This window comes from Vidua chalybeata, chromosome 1 (assembly GCF_026979565.1).
Source record: "Vidua chalybeata isolate OUT-0048 chromosome 1, bVidCha1 merged haplotype, whole genome shotgun sequence".
Classification (NCBI taxonomy): domain Eukaryota; kingdom Metazoa; phylum Chordata; class Aves; order Passeriformes; family Viduidae; genus Vidua; species Vidua chalybeata.
The window spans coordinates 112,975,503-112,998,852 of NC_071530.1; the positions used below are offsets into that span (position 1 = coordinate 112,975,503).

Genomic DNA, 23,350 nt, shown 5'->3' on the forward strand with positions numbered 1-23,350 from the left:
GACATTCCAATCAAAACCAGCTTTTGTATGTCTTGTTCAGACACCTATAATGCAGGTATGTTTCAGGATTCACTAGCTAGCAGGTACATCTAACTTAACAGAGCCGTTAATGCAGTATTAGTAGTGATCACAAATAACCATATTGCACACACATTTATTTAAGATACATAAATTGCATCATAAAACTGCTCACTGAATCAAGTGTTCTAGCTTGTGTTATAGATTAACCTCACCCAGCATAAATGCTTGTATTAAGATAACAATAATGAAAGATATGCATGTTCTCCTACATGATTTTATTTATTTTACTGGGCTAACACAGTACTAAAATAATGTAGCCAGTATCAGAATTACAAAATTTACTGCAGATACAGGTGACACAAGGATGATACTCTTCTGTTACTAGGAGCGTGAAGAGAAAGGCTTGTGGTCAGACATGAGCTCCTGAAGTTTGGAGTATGGGAAAAAGTGGATTGAGCGCCAGTCAACATAATCAAGAACATGGCAGTCATAAAGCACATTACACAGGTAAAAGGATAGCAAAAATTTTCTTTGCTGCCCACAAGGGAAGAAAGAGGTGTAGAATGTGCAATTTTTAGGTTACTCCTACAATTCGTAAGATTTTCTGCATTTCCAGAAGTTAACTTATAATCACTGTTGGAGCATTTATTGCCTACAAGAAGTCGTTACAAAGAACAGCCCTAGCCAGAACCTTGTTTTCCCTTCAAAAGAGGCAGAGAATCCCAATACTCTTATAGGCCAACTTAAAATAATAAAAAAAAAATGTTGAGTAGGTAGAAGCAAAAAGGTTCAAAGCCCTGGAACCCAGAGTTATACCCTGAAGTAAAAATGAGTAGTGCTGCGAGCATAAATGAATACTCTTGAGTCCATCTCTTCAGGAAGTAAACACGAAGGCAATTAGAAAAAGATTACTCATGTCCAGATTAATAGGGGTAGATTAGAAAGAAAGTTAATACTGTACAGAGAGATTATGTAAAACTACATAATAAAAACTGATTTAATGGATAAAAATTGCTCTATATGTGCAAAGACACCCACATACCATGTCACGCTCCTAAATGCATATATGCATGTACGTCCACGTACACACATACACCCCATGTATGTATACACATTGCCAAAATACAGGGAAATCCACTTTGCTAAGTATTGCACAGCAGAAATACTCCCATTCCTCCAAAGAGTGCTTTCTTAAGCCTCAACTTACCTCATGAAGTAGGGCCACAAACTGCAGGTTTTAGGTTTTGGTAGTGTGATGTCATTCTTCTCCCCTCCCTAAGCTCATAAGCAATGACACACTAAATTTAAAACCAAAAATGTTACTGCAAAGCAAGCTAGACAAATTAGATACTTACTTATCAAAGCTATCACTGTATTTTATGAAGCTCTCCAACTTTTCCTTGGCATATTCTACCACATCCGAATGAAGCTCTATTCCATGATTAATCCCAAAAGGTCCTGTAAATAAAAATAGCATTGTGTGTTTTTGTGATGTTTCTTTTCTAAGCACAACAAAAACAGCATAGAACAGCACTATAGTGTAAAAACATCAAAACATAAAACAGAAGTCTCCAAACACTGCTAGACAAAGTTTTTTTTTTTTTTTTTCATCTGCATTACCAGTGCTTAAAGAGGAAGGTAAAAGACCAAAGGTTCGATAAAAGAATAGAGACAGAACTACAACAAAACAATTACAGAACAAATTTTCTTTGTAAGCATGCAGGAAATAAGTTGACTACACTGAAGTTAGTCTGAGCAAATTCTTTTTCAAAACATTACTTAGAATGCAACAAATAGAAATTATAATTCAGTCTGTATTTTGATATTTAGATTTTCAGGCTGTCTTATGGCAAACTTTTCATCTTCTGACAATTTAGAGATTGGGGATTATATCCCTTAGCCATATATGCTCTTCTATTTTGCAGGTTGCAAAATCAGAAATTTATTTCTGATTTAATATAATAATTAATTTCTACCAAGAACAGTGATATTGCCCACACATTATGTTCACTCATCACAATCCCATCACAACTGCATTGCCTTCCTGTGATCAATTCCAAGTATAATTCCAAGTCAAACTGTGTGCCAAAAGTTAATGCTATTATTTCAGGAACAAGAAGAAATCATGAGACAGTATTATAAGGATTATCCACATCAGGAAGGAATCTGAATCAGACAGTCACATTTGCTGTAAGGATTCTAAATTTAACATGCACTCATAGCCCAGGGTCCTTAGTCATTGGAGCATAGAATTAGAAGAGGGAGAGGGAAGGGAAAGAGGGAAAGTAAACATCAGTAAGATTAGACAAAACTTATATTTATATCCTCTACAGCATTCTAAATCTTTCCTAAATATTTAGCTCCATGATGTTACTCCAGTGAAACAGAATTCAATTTGTCTTTTCTAGGACACAGATTAACAAAACAGACATAGGGTTAGTAAGAGAGATTCTGTTTTAGTGCAACAAAAATATAGCATATACCTATATACCATTAACCTAATAACTGCAACTCTTAACATAGTTTAGAACATTTTCTGCTGTGTGAAATAAAAGCAATCCATTAGGTTACCACTGGCAGTGCTTTTAAGACCTCACTGATAGCAGGCAAGAGGTAGCTACCATCCAAGGGACATTCAGAACTTGTGAAAACATTTACCTTCTGCTGACATTCATTTTTACTGCAAATTCATGTTATTATTGGTCATTTTAAGAAAAATATTGGCACAGGCAACCCCTTTCTACCTGTTTGTTTATTATCCTCTTGTACCATAATAGGCTATGATGTTTCTAACAGCTCTACAGCATACAGCAGCTATCAAAGTTTTCTTTACCTAAAAATTTATCACAATTCCTTTAATCTCATAATTTAAAGTAAATTAAAAATGCATAAACATAATCTGTCCAAAAAATTCACATGTACATTCCTTCAAGTACCTAACTTTGAAAGCAACTAAAATATCCTGCAAGTGTCAGTTGCTCTAACAACCTGAAGTTAAAACTATGAATGTAGAACACTACCACATCATCATACACCACAGCATCCGTAATTTAAATGGAAAGATGAGAAATGTATTCTCTTCTTTCACTGGGAAAGTCACAGCTGGACATATAAGCAGAGTCAGCTATTCTAAAAATGTGAAACCAACTTCTCGACTACTCTCTGAAATCAACTGGCCTCTTCCAGCATAATGAGAAAGCAATTCCACCATCTAGTCTGAAGTTCATTTACATTTTAACAGTTTCAACAACAGTTAATTTAATCTCTGTGGACTGGTGCACAGTCTTTTTAGTATGTTGCTACACTTAGAAGCGATCACCAGTTTCAGATTATTCGATAATTTAAACTAGTCATTTTGACACTGCCAATGTGGCAGCAATATTACTCACTACATTGTCAAATGGAAAGACACTCAACTACTGTCAAAACCTGTCATTTGGTTCTGCTTCTCACTGCAGTGTACACTGAAATTAGTTTGAAAAAAAAAGTGAGCTTTTAAAAATTAGTATGGTTTATTTGTCAGAAAACTACATCTGTTTATTTTTCTTTGTTAAAGCAACTGTTCTCTGGTTTAGAACAAGCACTTAATTATTATACGTAACTAGTTTTATCAGAAGGAGTATAGTAAGAAAATAAAGACACATAAATTGCATTTATACCTTCTACACCTCAGCCTAGAACTCAAAACACAGTACAACGCTAGTACTTCAGTGACAGGATACAGCACTCCAAAGACATGGAAAGTCTACTTCTGTAAGTAGCTGAGCAATTGCTGCTCCAGGCTGCTCAAGCCCTGCTAAGGACTATCAGCACCTGAGCTGCCTTTCTGAGAACATCTGCAGGGTAAATGTGCTCCTCAGGGGCTGTCAGCCAACCTCATCCTCTGTAGAAGACAAGTATTTTCCTGTTTAATTCCCTCAACTCTGCATATACTATTCTGAAGGATAGGAATTCTGCTTAATACAAAGAGGTCAAATGCAGGATTGTTCAACAACCACTCAAAATTGGTTAAGTAAAGAGATAAAAATGCAGTACACAGAATCAAGTGCAATAAACATATTTTTTTTAAACATATTAGTTAAGAAAGAAAAATTAAGTAACAAAGATAGAAATAAACAAGTATCTTTCCGCAAGATAGAAATAAACAAGTACCATTAGTCACTACCCTTAAGAAACCTTTAAGAGAAAAAAATGCTGCAATATTTACTAATTGTTTTTATACTGAACTTAAAATACCACAATCCAATTTAAAATATCTACTCTCAATTAGAAACACTCCCAAACAGAGAAAAGAAACACTCTAAGAGAGTAGATAGCTTTACCTTATTTTTACCTGTGAATGACCATAATTCCTGTTTCCACAAAACATTGTTTATTTATTAGTATTAATAAATAACTCTTTCATTTATTAGTATTAATTAGAACAAAAGATACTGCAGATACCAACAAATGATATTTGTTATGCACTATTAGACGTATTTTCTTCCTTGCAATAAATAAGAACTGATGACAAAGTAACTAAATTAATTGAAAATGAACAAACCAACTCGACACCTTAGTTTTATATCTAAAATTAATGTAAGCAAAATCTGCATATTAGCTGTCATCAAGATTCCTGAAACAAAGGGAAAAACTGCATGCAGTATGGTCAAGAAAACTGTATCTACGAAAAAATACACATCAAAATAACTACTGCTGTTTTATGTAATAAAATAACTCGTAAAAAACTTACACCAACTTGTTGTTGGTGCATTTGCTCTGTAATCTAAATGCTGGGCATGAGGAGATTTAATGCATTTTTCTCTCCAGGACTTGAAATTTAATTTAGGTAACAATATTTAGTTCCATTTATTTTCATATAGAAAATGTATTTGCAAACAAGAAAAAAACACAGTGCTAGTGTGTTAAAATTCTTTTGAAAACCTACACACCCCATTAAAAAGTCTCATCAGTCTACATTCCAAAATTTTCTCACTAAAAAAGTGATTAAATGTATTTTGAAATAACTGTTGGCATACTGACACAGATTTATTTTTCAGTTAAGTTTCTTCAAGAGAAATAAATTAGCCTTTACAATTTAGATTTTCCCTTCCATCAACTGAAGATCAGAACAATAATGTACAGTAAAGGCACAAAGAGAGTGCAAATGCAGATGAAAATTTTAGTCTTCAAAAATTGTTCCACTCTACCTTTCCCTTTTAAACAAAAAGAAGGACTATTTCCTTTCAAATGAGAATTTTATACTACAGAATGAAGAATTGCCTCTTCCAAAACACCCAAGAAATGTCACCCAAGTGAACTGCCTGCAGATAACAAACAACATTTTAACAACACATCTCAAAGAGCCAGCCTTATGTATGGTACTGTCATTGTTAAAGAAGTAAAAGTAAGGTTTTACAGGGCTTCCATAATCTTATAAAATATTCAAACCCACTATATTTGAATAAAAACATTCAGGTTACCTAATATTAATAATTACCTAATATTAATCCCACCATTGTACTCAAGTATCCGGTTCCACTACCCAGATTTAGAAAAGACAATCCAGGCTGAAGTTTCAGTGCTTCCATGACTTCAGAATAAATGCAAGGTGCTGACAAGTGTATATTCCCATGCTTCCAGGCCAAGTCTTTGTAAGCATTGTCCCTGTATCCTTCCAGGTAATAATCACCACGATCAATCGCTCTGAAGGCTTGCTCCACACTCTCGGTACGAATGTACTGAGCTTCTTTCAAGTTATCAATTAAATCGTCGTTGTCTTCTCCAGCACTCACAGCTCCTCCCATGCTGAACTTCTGTGGTAATTCAATTAGTTTACAAAATACATTAGGAGGAGAGTTTCCCCAAAAGTATACGTTTGTAATGGAGTCTCAGCTGTTTTTTCAGAAGGACATCACAAGCGAATCCTGCAAAACAAATTAATTAACAACTATTAGCAAGTAATGAAATACTATTAGTACTGGATAACTTTACGAAGCAGAACTAGGAGGTAGGACAGCTAGTACTCAATCAAAATTCTGCCCCTCAGATTTTTAACTCAGAGTTGAGAAACATGGGCTTAATACATCAGCATGGGTTGTCTACATTATGCAAACCCTTATGAGGCATTGCTTGCTAGACACTGCAAACCAGTGCTAAGAACCTTTCACCCATGTGGCGTATTTGAGGGGGCACCCACAGGACAGCAAGCTGCCTTTGGGTGAGCTCTAGTCCCATCCTGAGAGCTAAGTGTCCAACAGCAGCTGAAGTTTGTACCAACTTAGCTAATTTTGAAAGGAACTTGGTTCCCATGTGCTATGGCGGAAACAAAGCCCAGTAAGGGATGCTGTTCAGGAGATGCTTTTCAGATGTTCACTTTTGAGCTGAAACAGAATAGTAATGCAGATGCAATGGCCACTGCTCTCTTCTGGAATCAAAACAGGAAAGCCCTCCAAGTATCTGAGCCTCTCCTAATGCCTGTCATACTCGCTAGAGGAATAAAAATGCCTTAAGTACCTAGAAATTTTTAACAGCTTGCCAGCTCCTAAGTGTAATTTTACACAACACACTGCAATAAGTCATACTAACTTCAAAATAATTCCTTCAGATCTCTATTTTACCTGCAGTTATTTCATTATGAATTACTAAACTCAAAATCCAGACATTAGCATTTTTAATGTTGCATGAATTACCAGTAAAATAGCAACAGACCAGGAGACAGTAGAATAGGAAGTTTAATGCATCACTTCTACGTGAATAGAGCACACAGTGAGTATCAGAATAATGTTGATAACACACTGAAGTTTTAGTTGTTGCTCAGTAGTGTTTACCCTAAGCCAAGGAAGGACTTTTCCATTTCCTACACTCTGCAGTGAGCAGGCACACAAAAAGCCAGGAGGGATCATGGCCAGGACAGCTGACGTGAACTGGCCAAAGAGATATTCCATACCATAGGATGCCATGACCAGTATATAAACTGGAGGGAGTTTACTGGGAATGGAGGTGGAATGCTCAGGGCTGTTAAAGTTCTGGTAATCAGAGGTGAAATGATGACTGTTCACCATTCAGCTGTGTACCTCCCTCCAAAGCAAAACCAATTCCCACTGACATTCTGGAATGGGAAGAGGCAAAAAGTCACCATGTGCAATTATCCAGCAAAAAAACCCCTTTGATTAAAGTAGAAAAATCAGACTTCTGAACACCCTAGTGCTCCACAGCAGTATAAGCAGGCATCTGTGTGTTCCAACCATACAGGAATATTTCTTTCTACTTGTGAAAAAAACTACAGGACAACTTAGACAGAAAATATGAAACCTGAGATATTTTTTTAAAGTTCATTATTATTTTGAGATATGTTTGGAAATAAATGTAATTAAAACCACAAAGATAGGAACTGAGTTTTCTAAAGACTAAATTCAGCAGCTACATTTGAGAAATGGGAATGCCGCTTTCAGCTCTTCCTGTGGGGTGCATCCACCACCTCGCACCAGCAGATGGAGAACTCGGCTAGCCATCAGCACTGCGCCAGTAAAGTGCTGTAGCATGCCGCAGAGCCCGCGGATGGGAAAACCTAAAGCTTTAGCATTTCCATCAACAAGTGCCTTCACTGCTTTCACATACCATTTATTTCCTGTAAATAACATTTTTCTAATTTTCAATACTCATGACTTTTTTTATATATTTGGTAATTTTGTATTCTTGCAATTATACGATGGCTCAAGTTATTGCAGAATCACAAGACTTTCTACTGATGATAGCCATCAAGTGTCTCAGCTTCAATAATGGTTATCACACAAAATCTCAAAGCCAAGAACAGAAAAGGTGTGTTCGACACTGTGACATTGAGGGAAGTAGGGGAGAAGAGAAATGGAGTCCCCTCTCAAGAATGGAATACAGCAAAACAGCATGGCTATTTGGCAGTGCAATTGAGGGCTACATATCATTCTGGACACTCTGCCACTGTCTGAAGAAGGTGACATTAGGTAGATGACAGTGATGGTGTTGGCTTTTTAGGTATCTGGGTTTGGTTTGCATTCATTAGTCATCTACAGTGCTCTACTCTGCATTCTACAGCTACAGGTAGGCTAAAATGCTGCTCATATGGAAAGTATTTTAGTTCAAAACCAAAAAATGCCCAAGGAAGCGAAAGAAATAGATCTTTTCATGAGAAGCAACCTCTTGTGCTGCCGAGAAATACTTTTTGATAGTTCACTTTCCTCCAGTGCTTTTAAACACACAAAAGAAAGCATCTCAGAAGCCATCTTGGCACAGCTGGAACAAAAGGGCAAGTTAGTCAAATCTTCCTTGTGACTGTTGACCCAGGACCAAGATAAAACCAGCAGAGCATACTATGATAAAACTTTCTACAGAGCTGAATGCTCACCAAAAACATCCTGTGAAGCTCTCTGATATTAAAACTGAAACACATGTGGTTCACAAAGAGCACAAGCAGCATTCTGATGCCTATTAGACCAAGAGGTATAGCAACTTCACACGAAAGATGAAGGTTTGTCAAGTTAACAAAATGCAGCTATTGCTTTTAGCCTTAGGAATCTCTGGAATACACAAGCCAACAGAAATTATGGTATAGGAGTTAAAATTTCAATATAGTCTTGGTAAAAAGTTAATTCACGTAGTAAAACTAACTGCAATTAAAACAATCTTCATTTTTCATTCCACACTACTCATGAATTTATTTTCAGAAGATGGAACCCCATCTTGAAGTTTCTTATATTCATGATAAAAATGAAATGGAAATACTTTCCAATTTCCCTAACAATCCACACAACCATGTAACACCATCACCTCTGATCTGTTTCTGACCTAACCTTGTAATCAATTTCAGTGAAAATACCTAAAATAATTTCTGGGTGGTTTTTTGATGGTTTTCCTTTTTTTTTTTTTAATATTGTCACATTAATAACATATTTTTTGGCTATGTGGCTAAGAAGAGATGACAATTTGAGTGCATTTTAATTCTTCACTATTTTGGTTTCAAGATATGCAAAACTCTTAGCTGAGAAGTTAGTAACGAGGTATAAGGCTAACCAAGATTTTTTGCCAGCTTTTAAAGGGACACAAGTTTTTCATGTTTCAGAATTTCTATAAATGTATTTGCACTTTAAGTTAATTTCCTGGGGCACTACAGACTTGCACACTCTCTTAAATACAGTTTAAATATCATGCTAGCAAGGTATCCAGTTAATTTGCCAGACAAAACCTCACTGACATTGCTAAATCCATATGATGCCAAGTATCTTAAAATTAAGTATCTTGTAATATTGACACAACCTGACTCCATATAGACAACTACTCAGAAATACAAGCTACTTGAGCCGGCTAACTTGATCCTTACTTAGTTTCAAAGAATGGAAAAGAGAATAAAAAAAGAATGGAATCAGCCATATTTGAAGTCTCCTCCTCACAACTAACACAATCTTCACTAACACATCAGCTTGGAGAAAGATGACACTGAATCAGGAGTGTGATACATTACTTTAAACTCATACATAGAATACAACCTTGCTTGGTGAAGTCTCCCTCTTTCCTGTAATAGGGAAAAGACAGCAGTAAGTCATCGAGCTTCACATTAATATTAGGATTCAGCTGTTCAGTTTCCCCAAAAAGGAATATTCTGTGACTGGCAATAGAAGGGAATTAACCATGAATGCACACACGGGCCTTAAACTCTTCAGTCAAGTTAACAGTATCAGTTTACTCATAGCAAAAATCAGCAGCATTGCTCTAATCAGCAGCGATTTAAAGTTCCCCAGGCCACTAATCAAGTATCAGACCTACTCCTTCCTCACCAGACTCAATACATGATACCCTTGCAGCTGTTATGAACTCAAGATCATGTTTTTCCTGTCCTCATCCCATCCAGTGACTCCTACAGCAATAGGACTTCATTTTCAGTTTAGCTTCCCTTTTTCTCCCAAGTATAATAGTGACTCACACAAGGAAATTCAACCCCAAAATGCAGAGCTGAGCTTAAGATTTCAGTAGGAGCTTTCAAACAAACAGTATGATTGATTATGATCTGAAACGAAAAGAATAATTCTAGTATTATTTTCATTCAGCAAAGACTGGAGAAAACCAAAATATGAAGTATGTACTGGCAGTAACTGCAGTAGATGACTACAAAATTAAAAATAAAATGTGGGACACAGAGGTATTTTAGAACGACGTCTTCATTAACATTTTTTTAAAACTTTTACACCTATACTTGTTGCTAAACTGATACTGAAGGCAGCAAAAAGTTTAAGTGCTTTGGAAATCCAGCTACTAGAACTACCTTCTCTTCCACAGCTATTTGTTTTGTCACCCCAAGCAGCTATGAAAGAAGAAAACCTGTTGTTTTTTTGGATATATGATGCTACTTGGTGCATTAAGGAAAACTCTATAGAGAACACTGCACATTTTTGAAGTCTATACTCTAGACTAATCTTGAAAACATTCACTCTTAAACTACTGTTCAGTGGGTCACTTCAAGTTCTTCAAGTTAAACAGAAACAAGTACAAAACCAAGTAGAGTTAGCTCTCCAGTGCAGTGCACTCCACAGAGCATACTTCAAGATTCTTTGCAATAGAGCAATGGAACAAAAAATAGACCACAGGATTAGCGTTAAGTCAAATGAATGTAAACAGCTACAACTACTGATTTAACCTGAATTGCATTGACCTACTTGGGCAGAAAATGTTTGTCAAGTCTGATGTAAGCTTAAGCTCTGATCTTTCTGTTTGAGTTTTCAACAGCTGTTTATACAGGATTCCAGGTATGTGCCTGCTTTCACTCTTCCTCTACCTCCAGTCACCTGAACATGTTGAACAACAGACATGGTACTGCATTCCTCTCAAAAGAGGCACTGAAACTTACAGAACTCCACAAATGTATGAGCAGTGACAAGCATATAAGCACATGATCAAATGAATTTAACCTTGGCAGCTATACAAGGGCATAATTTTAGACTAACTTGCTAAGTAGCTACTGAACTTTTTTTTTTTTAATATTAAGACAGTTCACAGAAACTTGAGTAAAAAAATAATAATAAAATAACAGAATTCTGTTAGTTGCTTTTGTGTTTGTTGGATTGGTTTTTGCTCTTCTTTGAACTAGCAGACATTCCTTTCCTGGTCTATGCTGTCTCTTGTACTTAATTTGTTCTTCTCATCTGAAATTCTATCTACCCTCTTCACACGATACCAATGGTATGAATGCTGAAAGGAAGATTTTTCTATACATAGTTCTGTATGCCAGACCTGTTCTCAGGTATGCTGATAAAGGCTTGAAAATTCAGTACCTTTTACTACAAAGCAAAGCAAACAATCCTACATATGTCCTGGACTAAAAATTTAATGTGCAGCTTAACCCTACATCCTGACTTAGCTCTCCTTATTGCTTAAAATCTGGGCAACCAAAAACTTTTCACAAAGTTAAGTCTCTCAAGCTTCAGGAGCAGTTTCTTCTTCAAATATAGACTTCAAATTCTTCTTCAAATATAGACAACAGATTGTACATATACCTTTATGTCTGAATGAATAGTAGCTCTGCCCTGATTCCTAGTACCATATAGTGTACAATCAATTGCAGACTTCAAAATAATTAATATTGCTTCTCTACTTGCAACAGTCCAAAACAATTCTTGTTGCTTAGCTGTAAGACAATGCACCAAAATGCTCTTGTCTCTGGGGAGCCTAAGATGACTTAATGACCTTTCAAAGTTCCACTGAAAATCTAAGCAAAGGGCGTCAGTTTAACCCAATGTCTAATATGCAGAAAGATCCCCTATCCTTCCTCTGATACTAGCGTCCGTGACAGAACCTGGCAGTCCTCTTCTAGCACATTTTGTAAAGGTCTCAGCTCCTGAGATGTGTGCCTACAGCTCTGTCTAGTCCCAGGCCACAACTATTTTTAGTTTGTCCAGTATAAACTAGCCAAAGAGCTTTATCACAGACTGGTTTGGAGAGAGGGGAAAGATTAAATGCTCCTCTCAAGGGCCTAACCGACCCTCAGAAACAGGAGGTACCAGGTAATAGCAGTTTGTTCACTGCCTAAAATATCAGAATTTCACTAGAGATATGAATTGATATTGTTTAATACATACAGATGTCTGATATTCACTGAGCCTGTCTCATGCACCTGTTTTGCATATCAGAAACTGCTGGCTGTGCACATATTTCACAAATTAGCGAGCTACAGAGTGACCAGGCTGCAAAACTCATTGTCATAATACACAGCTTTGCAGAAGGATATTTAATAGAGAGTACTCATTTCAAGCAGGTTCATATAAGCCATAACAGGCAAATGTTAAGAATCAGAAGAGCTGTAGAGTGGTGTGTAAAAAGAACTGGTTCTGGTATATCTAATTCTGTTTGGCCTGAAAAGGCAAAAGGCATAAAAGTGACACAACATTCTGCAGATTTTAACATAGCAATCACTTTCCATCTAAGACATCTTTATAAATATATATATATATATATATAAATAATGAAATAGTCAACATTTTTTCAAACAAAACCTGTTTCTTTTCAGGAAAGAAGATGGTTAATAATTTAGTTTGGGTGACCAGAACATAAAAATGATGCTCCTTTACTTGGAATAACCTTCAGAGTCCCCAGGAACAACTGGGGGATGGGGAGGGAGAATCCTCTTTTATAATGAAATACAAAGCAGGTTTTGTACATATTTTCTGAAACATATTTCCCATAAAAGTTGTAGCTCTTAAGCAGATCAAGTCACACTTCATATAACTTCAACTAGGCAAAATGTGGCCCATAACAAAATTTTCACAATTTCAGCCAGTACTGAAGTTCAAAAACTTACTACACAGAAACATTTCAAGTTATTTAAATAACTCACTTCTAGCAGCAACAGAACAACATATGCCTGTTGCCTTTAGCAAAAGAAAACAGAAATGAGGTCAAGTGTAAAAATAGAAGATAGTTGCATTCCTGACACTTGAAACCTCATCTTGGAGCTATGCATTTACTTCAGTCTCTACAAAAAAAAACACACACACAAAAAAAAAAAAAAAAAAAAAAAAAAAAGCCCAATTAAAAAACAGAAATATCAATCAACTTTACCAACCTCCACGTACACTATTTTTTTTTTGTTTCTAATCTTCAGAAAAACTTCAAAATAGCACACAATAATCACAGCATAAACAACTTAAATATTGTATTATCATGATGTTTACTTTCACAGCCTGAGAACCTCAACTTTTATTTATTATGCATTCTCTTCTTATGAGATACTAAACAAATACAATTTAAGGAAAAAATATATCCCAATTCTTCTGTGCTTGATTTTTAAAACAGTACAATGCAATACAACAGTATCTTTTGAGAAGTTATTTTATTACTTAGTCCTGTAATTCTCAAGAGGGAAGAATGAGTAAAGCCTACTCCTGTTTCCTGCTTCTCTTCCTCAGAACCATGAAACAAGATTCTTTCACTGATGCAATCTTCCAGAAGCGTCACACTGGAATCACCTTTTTTTTCAAATGTAATTTGTTTACTAACACTTGCACACTGAATTAGTTTTATCTTTTCAAGTAAAGCAATGGATATCTACCCTACTTTCTTCTTTTTAATTCCCAAATCCAGCATATCCAAAAGCTTTAGGCTTTAAGGATCCATATCATAATTTGTCTCAGTCTCCACACATACCATAAACCCATTAACAGCACAACCTATAAAGATGTGACTTTGTCCATAGATCTCTATTACTTAAGATTTTCAATGCTTAATTTATATAAAACAAGAGATAATTCCCTCTCATGGTTCTAACCAAAAAAGTGATAATTTATCCAAACTTTCAAAACATACTGATCAAGTACGAACTAAATCTATATTAAAATTCTACCAAAAAGTCTCTAGTCACCCAGGAAAAAGAAAAATCAACACTTTAGTTTACAACGTAAAAGGTTACAGCATTAATACTGTGATCAAAGTCTGTTTCACAAATGTTCATACAAATATTTTATTATTCTCCCTACTTTGAGGTAACGTTTCAATGTACTGCTTGGTAACAGTATCATTTTAATATACACCTCTGTGGCCAGTCAGTACCTTCTACCTTAAATTTTCCACAGGGGCTTGCAATTGATTAAACCGATTATTTGCCTGCATATATCAAAGTTAACTTTGTTGGGTGATGTGACAGAAAGCTGTCCTGCACACAAAGGAGCAGGGGTGCATTTACAAGCAGGGGAAACACACGTGAATACCCTGACCCAGCCTACCATCAGCTCTCTCCACACTCCCACTATGGTGCCTCTCCGAGGCATTTCTCAGATCCAAAGATGTGACTTTTACAGAGCTACAAAAGTTACCATGGAGAGCAGGGGAAAGGGACTTGGGAATGGCACAAGTCCTGTGAGGGGATGCTTAGGGAGGAACCAGAGGTGGGAAAAGGGAAAAATCACAGTTCCCAGGGGAGACACAAGCATGGGAATGCCACAGCTATAGTGACAAGAGGAACAGGTCATGTCAGCAGGCTGCAGGTCAGTATGTGTGCCCTGCCTATCCCGCCAGACTGTCAATCTCCTTTTGCAACTCCTTCTTGGGCCTCTGTTAGGTGCCCATGTGCAGCTACATGACATGGAGTCAGACCACAAGGGCTGGTGAGTCTGTGGTACCAGCAAAGCAGGGTGTGAGCTTCTGCAGGTTCAGGTGTAATCACACAGAGTACCAAGCTGGACTGGCTGGCAGAGTGGCCTTGGAACTGGGATGGGACACACTGGCCAAGTGATGCAGCTGGCTGCTGGAGGAACAAAGAGAAGTCCAAGGAAAGCTCCTGAAGAATCTGTGGTGTTTGGGATTGGCAGCTGAGCATGTGTGTAAGAGGCAAAGGGGCATATACAGACCTAAGAGTTCCAGGGTAGAATGAGCGCCTAAACCCAGTAATTGGAAAGATTTGTAATACAAACACATATGTGTTTGCACACATTAAGCCTGGCCATCCAGAAAGGGTAACAGGATGAGGCCATTGGTGCTGTTTGTGCTTGCATTAGTGCTGTCGCCTGCTTGGTGTGGTGGCAAATTATAGACATACATGCTGAGTATGTGTGTTTGTTTGCTATTGAGAATACGTGCTTAGCCTCATAACTCACTGGACCTGAGGCCATGGACACCTAAACTAAAAACTAGAAATACTTGAACAAAGCTACTTATAGGCCTTCTTTAAAAGCACAAACCAAAATACATAAGCACATTTTAAACTTGAAAATGTTTCTGAGTTACTGTTTTTCTTTGTCTTCAGGTATGAAACAAGTACTACTGTAAATATGGCTCCAAAGTTATAATATATTTACAGTACCAACAATGGCAGATGTCATCTGGAAGGGATTTGGAGCATTTGTGAAAGCTCCAGTAACCATTCCAAGATATTCATGCAAATACTTCAGCAAAAAAATGGAAGTTTTGTCATTGCCTATATAGCAGCTGTGCACTTGCACAGCTCACGATAATCATCATTCCCACAATCTTACTGTATCAGGTATTTTGCAGTCATACTAAGCACATGGCTTTCACCTTACGTAAGTGTAGTTTACAGATATAACACAAGAGGCTGCTACACTCACACAGCCTGATGTAGTTATATCATGAACAACTCCAGTTTATCCAGAGCATGCCAGAATGGAGAAGTCAAATTTTACACTGACTTTTTCTGACAACTGAATTACTTCAGAAAACATCACAGAATCTCAGGAAACTTGGCAGTAATGAGTCTTAGTCATGATGAATGCATAATTAACTGAAGCAAATAACAAGAGACTAAGGCCTATGGGATTTTATAACACTGCAGATGTCAGCTCAGCAGAAATCAAAGAAACTCAGCAGCTCGACTTTTTTGTGTCCTTCCAGTTTCACTGACCTTCTGACCACAATAATGCCAAATTTAGAGTTTCTTGAAGGGAGAACACAGCAAAGCTTAACAAACTGGACTACACCAAATGGAAGAAAAACTACAGTTCATTCTCAGAAGGGTAAAGGAAACAGTTTTGCAAATACAGAGAAGGATCACATGCCCAGCAGAAGAAGAGACAGCAAAACCCCACCCACTAGAATCCAACAAGAACTACAACAGTAAACAAGAACTTCATGAGTCTCAGCCAAAGATTTTTAAATGAAAATCAAATCCTGTAATGGCAAACTGATGTACCAGTAGAAATACAGCATTCCTGATTACTTGAAGTTATTAGTACTACAGAAATATTAAACATTCGTCAAAATTAAGCATCTCCTTTAGCAACTGCTTTGGAGTTCAGTCTTTCAGCAATGCTGACTCGCATTCATTTCAGTCATACCTGTCAAGCAAAAACAACTGCTCTCAAAATATGATTAAGAGAATAGTGACTCCCACAATCATCTCTCTTTTTAACTTTGATATACAGACCATAATAGCACAGTCATCCTGACTGGGTTGAATAGTATTACTTGGCTTTTTCTTTTATATGTCAAGAACACTACATGGTAATTCCCAAATATCTGCTAAAAACACTTGCTATAGAAATTTAAAAAAAATCTCAAAATAGTAATCACTTCTCATTTTCTGCCAACTACATGGTCCTAATTCCTCTTTTAATGTTAAAACAACTACTTACAGGAATCAAGCCTTTCATCTGGGACAGGGATGGCACAGGCATATCAGTTGCTGACTGTGATTCACTAGTTGACTATTACTATAAACAATTCAAATTACTATCACTTCACTTACAAAAACCACACATTGATACAGAAATCTCCTTTTGGAGAGGCATTTTTTTTTTTTTTTAATATGAACAAATAATTAGGACATGTCACCTCTGAGATGATTTTTTTGAAATCTAGTTCTCTCTCACTCCTGAAGACAACTCATAACAAATTATATTTGTTTTACTTGAAGAATGGTACCAATACATGCTTTTAATACTTACATTCATTTTGTGCCTACAATATTACTGCACACTGCCTTTCACTACATCTTAAACTAGTATTTTAGAACAACTATGATTTGACTCTAACTCTTACCACTAAATCTAAAATGACATTTGTAGACATCAGCTGAAAAAAAAAATCTTCCCAGTGACAGATACCTCCTGGAGGAACATTATCCAGTATTACAAAGTTGTCACTATTCATCCTGAAAATAGTTTTCAAGATTGCTTAATTTGCCATTAGAAATATGTACCTATCACTTAATACTTTAAAAAGCCAATTGTTAAAAAAAAAAAGAAGAAATAATTATGATTACTGACAGCTTTAAGAAGACTTATCTATTTAGAAATCATGCAAAGAAAAGGTTTTGCAATAAAAACAGCAAGCTTCTGGTATTTGTGATGTGACTCGAGTGCTCAAACACAGACCTCTAGTGCTATTTTAGGTGCTCATGCTAACTATTGGCTACTTGGCCGGTGCTACAGCAACAATTAGTGCTAAACAACAAAACAGAAAACTCTTTTGCCCACATCCTGTCTTTGCTTCTCTGCAACTAAGTCAGAGGAGCAGCTCCTTCTGTGTCACTTAAGACTGCTTTGAAAGGAACCTAACAGGTGGGACTGGAAAAGCAACCAGATAAAAGGCATTATTAGCCAAAAGAGACCAGAAGAGCAAACCTGGAGACACTGACTTGTAACCAGTCATCACCAGATTCTAAAACATTCAGAACAGAGATCCTGTTTACAGTCCCTATACTGCCACAGAATTGGTTGGTTGTCCACATGTTCTCTGTGCATGTATGTCTCTACACATACACTATCTCCAGTAAAGCATGCATGTCATCAGCCAAGACCAGGGCTCTCTTCTCTAACTGCTGAGCTACCTCTAATTCAGATTTTTCCTGTCTGCCATCCTTTTTTTTGTTTTTAATACTTCAAATAATGTAGGCCTTCAGTAAATCCTCTCATATCTAACAGCTACACGCTGACAACTCTGGTGCCCGGCAGCACCTCCATATAAATGTCTTTCATTCGGGATTAAAAACATGTCATGTCGCTATCAAACCACTTGATGAAAGCCTGTTACCTTTTAAACCTGATTTTAAGGTTCTGTTGACAAATTCTGAATTGTTTCCTCAAACAAGTTTTTCAACATTTAATCCAACTGTACTCTTTTACACCCTAGAAACACAGCAAATCCAACTCTGTTTTGCAACTGTATGCTGAGCAAATACCACTTAGAGAAAATCAAGTGAAATGCTATACTTGAGAGGCATTCCAAACATCACCTGTTATACCACCTTAACAACACTCACAGTATCTTAAACCTCCAATTGCATGCAACTCATAGAGCTCAATACTCTGCACTTGTAAAAGCAAGAACTTTACAGCCTTTCTTCACTAAACAAAATAAAGCCAGAGCTCCAAAACTAGCCTTCATTAAATGAATTTTCTAAACAGCAGGCTCCAAGTGTTTTTATGCCTCAAGACAGCCCCTCTAAGAAGAGAAGTTCCACAGTAACTCCCCACTCAAGAACTTCTCCGTATGAGAATACACCAGAACCTGTAGCCTGTGAGTTCCCATGGTGACTCCCAAAGTCACACCTAATCTCTTTTAGGGCTGCGGAGTTTGTCTTTCTTTGCTTATTTTAAGAGTTCTGTAATGACCTCTAAACCAGTGTCTTTTCCTCAAATTAAAGGACCATTATACTTTTGTGCTTCAATTTAAAGGACTAATAAAATTAATTGAGAAATATGTCACATACCAATTGTAGTCACAATGTGTAAGTAATTGATAAAGACCCTACAGTTGTTCTCCAGACCTGTTTCCAACCCTGTAACTTCCAATCCTTTTCTTCTTTCCAAACGTAAGTTTCTTTGGACTAACTGCCATTTTTAAGGACATTTTTGCTTACAGTTTACTTTTACTTCTTTCTTTCAACATTTCCAATAAGCTTCTGATCAGAAGTAGATTCAGCAAGAATCCACATACATACATCCCATCAGTATTCCAAGCTCCTTGAGGTTAACATCACTGTTGACTTTGCAACACTTCCTCTGAAACATGAAGCAGGCATGATGTACCAGGACAAAAACGACAGAAAACCAACACCCCTCTTCTGAATGCCAGCCAGCTATCTTTCAGTTCTATAAAGTATTATATTCAGCATCCTGAGCTGCTATAAATTCTATCCTTTTTTCAAGGACCAGAAGTCCAGCCCAAATTTCTTAAGTAACAAAGCAGCAGAAGCTGCTTTAAGAGCTTGGATGAAGGAGGCCTGAAGGCTTTCATTAACATCCAGTGCACACAAATAAGTCCCAAAGGAATTGAAGCACAGTAGTTATTTCCTGATGGTCTCATGTAATTATACCCATAATATTTGATATAACTACCACACTTCAGTCCCTATAACTCCATAAATGATGAAGCAGAACAGCGTGAACACAGTTCTGCAAAGCAGATAAATTAAAAGAGCTTTCCATCCAAAAAATCCACACTTGTTGGAGAGGATGAAGCATGGAGATCAACTTCCGACCCTACTGGAAGATTCCTGGAGTGCTTTAGGCCAGTCACATACCTGATTATTCATTTGCAAAACATAATTGCATCTACATTCTACTCACTTCTGCTTTGAGGAGTTTACATTCTAAGGAGGAAAAATAAATGAGATTATATAAACAATGTCTGTATTCAAGAGTGCCAAGTGCTGGAGACTTCAAGGCACTTTTCTTACACGGAGAGCTAATTAATCATCAGCTACAGAACATCACTTTCAGTTCAGCAGGGTAGAACAGCAGATCTCTGTGACATTCCTGCTGCAAATGGGAACAAAGCAGGAAATGACAAGAACAGGTACATGTAAAGACACCTCTCATCCAGAAAAAAAATTGACTGTATTCTCAGGTGTTTCTCTCCATGCACCCAAGACTGGTATGAGCATTACCATAATGCTTAGTATTTCAGAATTGCTTTTAATGTATTTGTTCTGGGGAACTTTTGAAATACCTGACATAAACCTGAGACACTGCATGGGGAAATTTTATTGCCTGGTTCTGGGGGGAAAAAAACAAGAACAGTGCACTACAATGTCTTGCAGTAGGAATTTTGTGATAAATGTCTTTTAGCATTGTTTGCCTTAAGAGTTACACCTCCACTGGTATCATGCCTAAGAAGCCTATCATTAGCTTCAGAATACACACTTCCATCTCAAAGCACTTCAAGTTTACAGAAACACAGCCAAGTGACTGCTCTGGTACAGTCCACCACAGGCATGAAAACTACAATACATGCCTGACACTGAGGTCCTATTTTTAAGTCTCCTATTAGGCAGAAGCCTCTTCAAAAGGAGCTGCAGGTTGGGGCAGTCACTAACAGGCAAACAAAAGACTAAACTATAAAAACCACCAAACTGCCAAGATTATGATTATAAAAATGGCAAGATTTCATAATTTATCAATAGAATACTGCAAAATTGAAACTGGCCAGTCACATATCTAAAGCAAGTCACGATACAGACTAGATGAAGAAAATCCAGGAAGAAGGCCAATTAGAGAGGCAGGAAGATTTTAACAAGAATTCTGGAGTGAAGATCAGAGATGATGCAGAAAAGGAACCTAACCCTGCACAGACACAGTGATAAAATTTGGCCATCCAGGACTGTACAGTATTACATGCTTTTTTCTGTTTCTGTGATTTCATTATATTCTCCTCACTGCAGACCTCTCAACAACATCCAATTGTATTTTCTAGCATTTCTGAGGGACACTGACTGTTGTAAAGAACATCTGGCTAAGTGTCCATCTCCAAAGCCCTCACTGTGGCTCTCTGACCTCACTCACATACTTCCAACATTCCTATCATTGTATTTATTCATCCAGAGTCAGTTAAAATACCAATCAATCTGTCACACATTTTTCCACCTACACATCCAAAACACTTTTCAAACTTTCCCAACAAATCAGGCAGGAGTTCTGCAGAAGACAGCTCCATTTATCCAAGCCTGATCTTTCCAGAGATGGTCTGCCCAGAGTAAGATAATGGTCCTGTTGGGAGGAAAAAAGCATATCACATGTTATAATTAATTTACAAATAGAATGGATTAAGGTTATAAAGACATTCTTACCACACATCATTGTAATCTACTAACTCTAAGTACTGGATTTTTTGTGCCTTGCATCTAGAAAAGCATTCTCTAACACAGAGGTCATATGGTCAAGAGGAATTGGGTACCTTCATTAATTTGCTGAAGTGCTGACTAGCCTTATTCTGGGTATTTTTTGCGTGTGTCTCAACATTTGCTGCTCTTTATGAGAAGAAACCTTACATTCTTGCTAAAGCCTGCAGTTCAACTGTGCTTGACTTATTACTTGACAGGAGTTAAAAAAAAAAAATGCACCCTAGGAGAACACTATGCTGGTACTAGCAAGTACTGCAAGGACACAAGCATTTTCCATACACTGGAGCAATTTAGTACTTTCATAAATAATTTGTTTTCAAATAGACACCCCCTCACCCTTCCACCTTAGGTGCTTGTTTCCATTTTTCTCTTTTTTTTTTCTTTTTTTTTTTTTTTTTTTTTTAATGACAGAGCTGCACAAAGGAGGCCCAGGCTGCTGACCGAGTATCAAATAAATGCCAAGATTCCTTCTCCCTCTGCCCCCCCTTCCCCTTCCAGCAACTTCAGAGCGAGCCGCTGACAACTGCCGAGGCAGGGGGGAGGAGGGCGCACGGAGGGCAGACGAGACCCGCACACGCACTGCAGAAGGCGGCCCCAGGTTTCGGGCCCAAGAGGAATCCCATTAACACCGCAGACCGCAGCTCAGCTACAGACGTGACCTCAGGACGCCTCCTCGAGCTGATAACAACAAAGAAAACAGACTGGAGGAGGTGGCAGCCCCGGAGCCAGTTCCTGCTCCTCCCCTTACTCTTCTCCCAGCCAAAACAGAGACCACAATATAAACAGAGACAAAATGTGCGTTTGTGGCAAGGCGGGGGGCAGAGGCAGCTTTCTCCTTTTCCTCCGGCAGCTGCCGCCAGGAATGCTCACCGACCGACTCACCCTGGTTTGCGGGAGAAAAGCGAAGTTATCGCGCATTTCACACACTTTATTTATGTAAACAAAGTATCTTCCGCCTGCTGCAGCCGCACCACCTCCTCCATTCCCAAAAGGAGAAATACCCTTCATTAGCCCACGGGTTTTTCTCGAAAAACAAAATGTTGTCTCACGCACCCCTCAACGATGCCTCGGCCTGGAAGACGCAGTCCCCACAAAGCCTCTGACGTTGGAAAGACTCGACAGTGAAAAAACCAAACAAACTAAGCCCAAAGAAATCCTCAAAACCGCAGGCTTCCCTTCTCGCTGCATCTCCTCAAAGGCAAAAAACAAACGCACAGCTGTCATAGGGGGGAGGCAAGGCGCTGAGCCGCAGCGGGGGACAAGCGCTGCCCTCACCTTGTCTGTACCACCACCCCCGCGCCTGGATCTCGAGGCTGGAACCTTCTCTCTTGTCCGCGTCCTCTCACAGCTGCCCAGGCCCACGGCAGCTACACCAACCAGCTCTCGTCCTCCCAACCCGTTCTGGGCCACAGATTATTCATTACGCAGACGGCGCGAGGGGTGGCAAGGGTCGGGCAGAGGAGGAGAAGGGGCTGCCGAGGGCGTACGCACAGAGCCCGTCCTGTCCCTCCCCAGGGCGAGCCCTCGCCCTGTCCCGGTTGTGCGAAAACAACAGCCTCCCCCTCATCCCCCTTCCCCCGCGCCTGCGTGCGGGGCCCGCGGACAATGGGGGGCACAGCGCCCGGGGAGCCAGAGAAGGGCAGGGGCCGGAGGGCCGCATTCTCCCCTCCCCCGCCGCAACCCACCGTCCCGGCTGTCCGCCGGGGCCTCCGCGCCGCATAGCGCGGCCGGAGCGCAGCTCTGCTCACCCCCCGCACAGTGCGGGACACTCACCCGTTCCGCAGCGGGCCCCGGACCCTGCGCTGGGCGGCACCGGCGAGACCCGCCTGGGGGGGGGGGGGGGGGGGGGGGGGAGGGAACGGGGCGGGGGAGGGCGGCAAGAATTGCAGGCAGGAGAGCGCTCCGGCAGGCCGCGGGCAAACGGCTGAGCGAGCGGAGGGCTGCGCTGGGCGGCCGCGGGTCGGGGGTGCGCGGGTCGGTTCGGCGGCCGGGGCCGGGGCCGGTGCGAGGGACGGGACGGGACGGGACGGGGGAGGCGGGGCCCGACAGCTGAGAGGATGTAAACAGAGCGTCACGTGACCCCGCCCCCCGCGCGCGGGGCCGCCGGGCGAGGCGAGGGCGAGCGCTGCGCCGCTCCGCGCCCGGCCCTGATTGGCCGCCCGCTCCCCGCGCCACAGCCAATGGGCGGCCGGCACTCGCGGCGCTCGTCACCGGTCGCCCTGGGGTGGCGGGGCCCGGGCGCTGACTGCCGCT

At 39.2% G+C, this 23,350-nt stretch overlaps 1 protein-coding gene across 5 annotated transcripts in view; it reads right to left on the reverse strand.

Annotated features, from left to right (window-relative positions):
- PCMTD1 (protein-L-isoaspartate (D-aspartate) O-methyltransferase domain containing 1) overlaps positions 1-22,968 on the reverse strand; it is a 40,571-nt gene extending 17,603 nt beyond the window's left edge. Inside the window, exons 1-4 of one of the 5 annotated variants that reach the window (XM_053958622.1) lie at positions 22,871-22,946; positions 20,845-20,963; positions 5,501-5,927; positions 1,377-1,479 (exon numbers count right to left, since the gene is read on the reverse strand). In XM_053958622.1, coding sequence (XP_053814597.1) covers positions 1,377-1,479; positions 5,501-5,807 — 410 coding nt within the window. In that variant the 5' untranslated portion in view covers positions 5,808-5,927; positions 20,845-20,963; positions 22,871-22,946. Of the gene's footprint in view, positions 1-1,376; positions 1,480-5,500; positions 5,928-8,383; positions 8,466-20,844; positions 20,964-22,372; positions 22,649-22,870 lie in introns of those variants that run through there. The other 4 variants (XM_053958549.1, XM_053958463.1, XM_053958703.1 and 1 more) reach the window with 4 other exon arrangements.
- Between the last annotated feature and the right edge of the window lie 382 nt (positions 22,969-23,350).